The 4,691-nt window shown below is 44.6% G+C and overlaps 1 protein-coding gene across 1 annotated transcript; it reads right to left on the bottom strand.

Moving 5' to 3' along the window:
• Positions 1-2,550: 2,550 nt before the first annotated feature.
• Positions 2,551-4,221, bottom strand: LOC306929847 (serine/threonine-protein kinase OSR1-like; the record flags this gene model as incomplete). The annotated part of the gene is made up of 2 exons (XM_079510582.1): positions 2,551-2,951; positions 3,033-4,221. 2 exons carry the CDS (start codon positions 4,219-4,221, stop codon positions 2,551-2,553), a joined length of 1,590 nt encoding a protein of 529 aa, XP_079366708.1.
• Between the last annotated feature and the right edge of the window lie 470 nt (positions 4,222-4,691).

Here is a 4,691-nt window from a genome sequence, read left to right as displayed (position 1 = left end):
ACAGGTGTATGATAGGCTCAGCTTATGTAACTTAGATAGCATTTATGTAGACATACTGTAGCACTAGTGTATACGCATAGTTTCATCATATAGATATTCCACTGTTAGGTTCTATAGCTTACGTATGGTATGAAAAATAATAATAATTGGGAATGTTTTTTGAAAATGTTTTGAAACGATTAAAAACAAAAGGTTTTTATTGTTCAAGAGGAAAGAGGAAATTGAGTAGGAGGAACTAGACAATATGGCATAGCCTCCAATGTGAATATCTGGTGTCATGTTGATTAATTATGTCATATTGAGGAGTCAGAGTGAATCTTATGGAATTCACAAAATGTGAGGAAAAACAAACAAAAAAACATTCACAATTTATGGGGAAAATATTTGGGGATTTACTTCCTTTGCCTTCTGGCCCAGTGGTTTGCAAGATTAGCCGTGGACACACATGAGTTCTCATATAGTGGCTATACTGTATAGGTACCATAATTGTACACATTACATATTGATAATGTAAACTCACAGAATGTATTTCTCGTGTTATGCATTTTCACATTCAAACAAAAGAGGTAGGAGCGCACACCAATAGTGAGGAGGTGCTGACCACGGGAGACAAGACTTGAAAAAAGAAGGAGAGGTCCCACAGCTCGTAGCCACGATGCAAAAAAACTTTTAATATGAAACTAACGTTTGGGCAACAAAATGCCTTCTTCAGGGTATGGCAGGGATGGTATACAACTGATCAGATTTATAGAGATTGGGAGAAAGGTGCACTCATCAGGGAGTGTCCTCAACGCCCAAAGGGTAATTGTTTGCTGGCAACATTATTATGAATCTATTTATACAGCAATATAGAGAGAAATATATAAAGAACATCAGAATGCAACAGGTTGGCCAGTACAAGTATATGTGTATATAAAATTGCTAAATACATTGAAATGTTGAAATGTTGATGCATTTTCACAGTACCCCACGATTCTGTCCGTTTGTTTAGCTATGCTATATAACCGCTCCAACGTTTTTGTGTGTCTATGGTCTCTATATGCATTATTATTCCGCTCCAGATTCCCATTCAAGTCAATGGCAAAATAAACATTTACTACCCTGAACAAACATTTACTATCCTAAACAAACATAGCCGGCAAAAAAACGACATAATAACTACCCAAAAACAGTAGTCCATAGACCTGGCGACGGGGAATTTATTATTGGCTTATTATAAACAAACATTAAAAGTCCATATACTTGGCTGCCACATGACGTAATTTCACAATATGTATCTGTGGAACCCGAAAATGTAATGCCTCACCTACTCCTACATTCCAAGTGTTTATCAGGGTGTGTGGTGGCGTGGGTGGTCCCCGGTTCAAATATAATTATATTGGGGGGGTCACAGCCTGAAAAGGGTGAGAACCACCGATCTATATAGTCCATATAGAGCGTCGCAGTCCCGCCCCCTACCATGGACCAGGAAATGATTCTCCGTTCATTTTCCTCATAGACATTTCAGAAAGTATTTATTTAAAGACGTTTACGCCGCGGACAAAGCCAACTCGAGTCGTGACAAATCATGACAACAAACACAATTTTTGGGGCCGAAAAAATAATTAGAAAGAAGAAAAGAAACGGCAGGTTACAACACTTTTTTTGTTGTTTTTCTTCTTTGTAATTATTTGTTTGGTCCAAAATATTGTTTGTGTTGTCATGAGTCGTCACGACTCGAGTTGGCTTTGTCCGTGGCGTAACCGTCTTTAAATAAATACTTTATGAAATGTCTATGGGAAAAATGCATTGGGTTTCATTTCCTGGTCCATGGTAGGGGGCGGGACTGCGACGCTCTATACTGTAGGAGCTGGAGCTATGAAAGGGGTATGCAACTCGGATGGTGCCAAATCGACAGCAAGACCATTGCACCGCTCTGTATAAGGGCGATGTCTCGCTCAGATGGTGCACCTGACTTGTTTTAAAATGATAACAGAAATGGATGTGTCGTAAGATCATTCATTTATTTCAATACATTCATTCAACAGTTACTGTGGCCTAAGTTTTAAATGAGCTCCTTATTGGAACAATGGACTATAGCTACTGTATATTATGCATACTAAATTGTATACTTGTATACTTAAAATGTGAGAAATTACTTCCATTATAAAATTATAAAATATTACCAAAATGGTTGGGTCGTATCCTCCATCACGTCCATGTTATTAAACAAGATGTCTACTAGAAATGTGGCTTACCTGTGAATCTCTGACATGTCAGTTTCAGTTTATCCGAGATGATTCATTCACAAACGTGTAAACTGGCACAAAAATATTCACAAAATGTGAAGAATATTAGGAACTGACTTCCGTGGCCTGGCAGCTGTGCAGAAATGTGCCAGATTGGAACTGTCTTTGCCTCTGACACTCCAGTTGTTGTTATGTACACCCTGCTTGTTTTTGATTTTTTTTACTTTTGCTGGTTGTTTGATTTCTGCCTCTGTTCCCAACGCTGCCTTTTGCTCTGTGGTTTTGGGCCATACTGTTCACCACTGGAATGAATAAATAATACCTATTCAGTATCTGACGAACTGATGTTGAGCTGTGCAAACCCCAACAGTTTGACGTCGTTGGGTATGTCCGGCTCGTGCGAGCCTGATGCCAGTTTGAAGGTCACGTTTCTGTTGTTCAGAGGATCGTCCACGATCTTTTGCAAATTGGAAGCAACAACAACTAAGTCCTTACCATCGACCAGACCGGCCGAGACCAACTCGTGGGCCACCCCATCGGCAGAGTCTCTGCCAGGCATGAACTCGAATCGGATGTCGTTGAGCTCCTTCTTCGGATTCCTCAGGGTCAGCACCAGGCTGATGGCGGCATTGGCCCCCGATGCCGCCGGGCCCTTTGCAGTCGTCGATTCCAGTGAGTGACTCCCCGTCTGAGTAGAGGCCTGTGGTACGTTGGTGTTCGATGCTGCCAGGTCCTGTGCAGCCGGTCCAAGTGAGAGACATCTCAGTGTCTGAGCAGCTGGGCTATGTGGTATAGCCTCTCCACCTGTCTGGTCTGCAGCAGCATTCACAATGCCCTCCTGGGCCGAGACAGATGGCTGAAGAACCGGGGTGTCGACTGTGGGAAGGAAAATCTCCAAATTGTGCGATTCGTCCTTCACCCTTGGCGAGCGCAGAGCCGCCACCGCGGCCTTCCCCTCCACACTCTCCTCGTCCAGCTCGTCGTCGCTCCACTCCCATCCTCCGTCCTCCGTCTTGTGGAGAACGCCGCTGGACCCGGGTACGCGACGCACCTTTTTCGAGCGATCCGACATGGTCGGCGCCTTCCTGAGCTTCTCCTCCAAGTACTCATTGTTCTTGGCTTTTGTGAAGAACTTGTGTTTTAACAACTCGCCAGCAGTTGGCCTTTTCGTTGGGTCTTTCTGTAAACACAGGGAGATCATCTTCCTGAAGGACTTGCCATATTTCTTCACCATATTCATGTCAGTGATGCCCGTCTCCAGGCAGGGAGGGTCATTCTGCAGGGTCAGCATCAGCACCTTCATGGGTGGATACTTGTGATATGGTGCGGCTCCGGTGGCCAGTTCAATGGCTGTTATACCGAAACTCCAGATGTCAGCTTTGAAGTCATAGCCCCGTTCCGGCTCCATGACCTCTGGGGCCATCCAGCAAGGTGTACCCACGAACGTCTTCCGCACTTTGTTTCGGTTGTCTCCAGCTGCTAGGAAGTCACTCACTCCAAAGTCTGCAATTTTCACCGAGCCATCGCTGCCAAGAAGAATATTTCCACCCTTCAGATCCCTGTGAATCTGGCCATTTTTATGCAGGTATTCCAGCCCCTCCAACACTTCTTTCAGGATGGTGGCGACGCAGGCCTCATCCAAGACGCCATTCATGTGTTCAGCACGCTTTATGGTATGCTTGATTATGTCCAACACAGAACCACCGCTGAGCAGCGTCATCACCAGCCAGAGTTCATCCTTAACCACAAAGGAGGTGTAGTAAGAGACAATGTTCCGATGGTGACACTGGCTCAAAGACCGGCTCTCTTTCAGAAGCTCATCCATGCTGCTCTGACACTTCTCCAGGTTGATGCGCTTGATGGCCACCTGCTCCTTTCTGGGCATGCAGTACGCTGCTTGGACCACGGCTGTGGCACCGCTCCCTATCACCTCTTTGAGAACATAATCATCCTTGTTGTTTGGCCAGGATTGAGAGCTCTGGTCCTCTGCCATCCTTCTGCTGTTTGCACACCGTAAACTGTGTGTTTAGACTCAGATAAGGTTCGAGGTTGATTTCATAGGGGTCACCAGTCGTAGCGGTGAGGACTCTTGTAACTGCTAAATACTCCACTGTCCGGCACACCTGCTATATAATGCCAACGCCACAGCAGTGTCGTAAGACCTATTGACGACGTCAGTCTAGCCCAGGTGTGAAGTGCACATGGTTCCAGACTGTTCCCAAGTACTGACGTCATATTGATGTTAATCTGTTCATTGCTGTCAGGCAATGCACCTCACACAAGAGTGTTGCAGAAAAGTAGTGAAAATAGCAGATCTACAAGCTCACAGCGCGTCGCAATGTGTTGTGTTGTCAGCTTGTAGATTGGCTATTTTCATTATTTTATAATATTGAATAAAAAAATCACACCCGTGTGAAGTGAGGGGAGCTCTTATCATCATACGTCGTCATCATCATCATCATC

This window comes from Electrona antarctica (genome assembly GCF_951216825.1).
Source record: "Electrona antarctica genome assembly, chromosome: 9".
In the NCBI taxonomy this organism is placed as follows: domain Eukaryota; kingdom Metazoa; phylum Chordata; class Actinopteri; order Myctophiformes; family Myctophidae; genus Electrona; species Electrona antarctica.
Note: the sequence above shows the minus strand (reverse complement) of the source record. Positions and strands in the feature narration are given on the sequence as shown.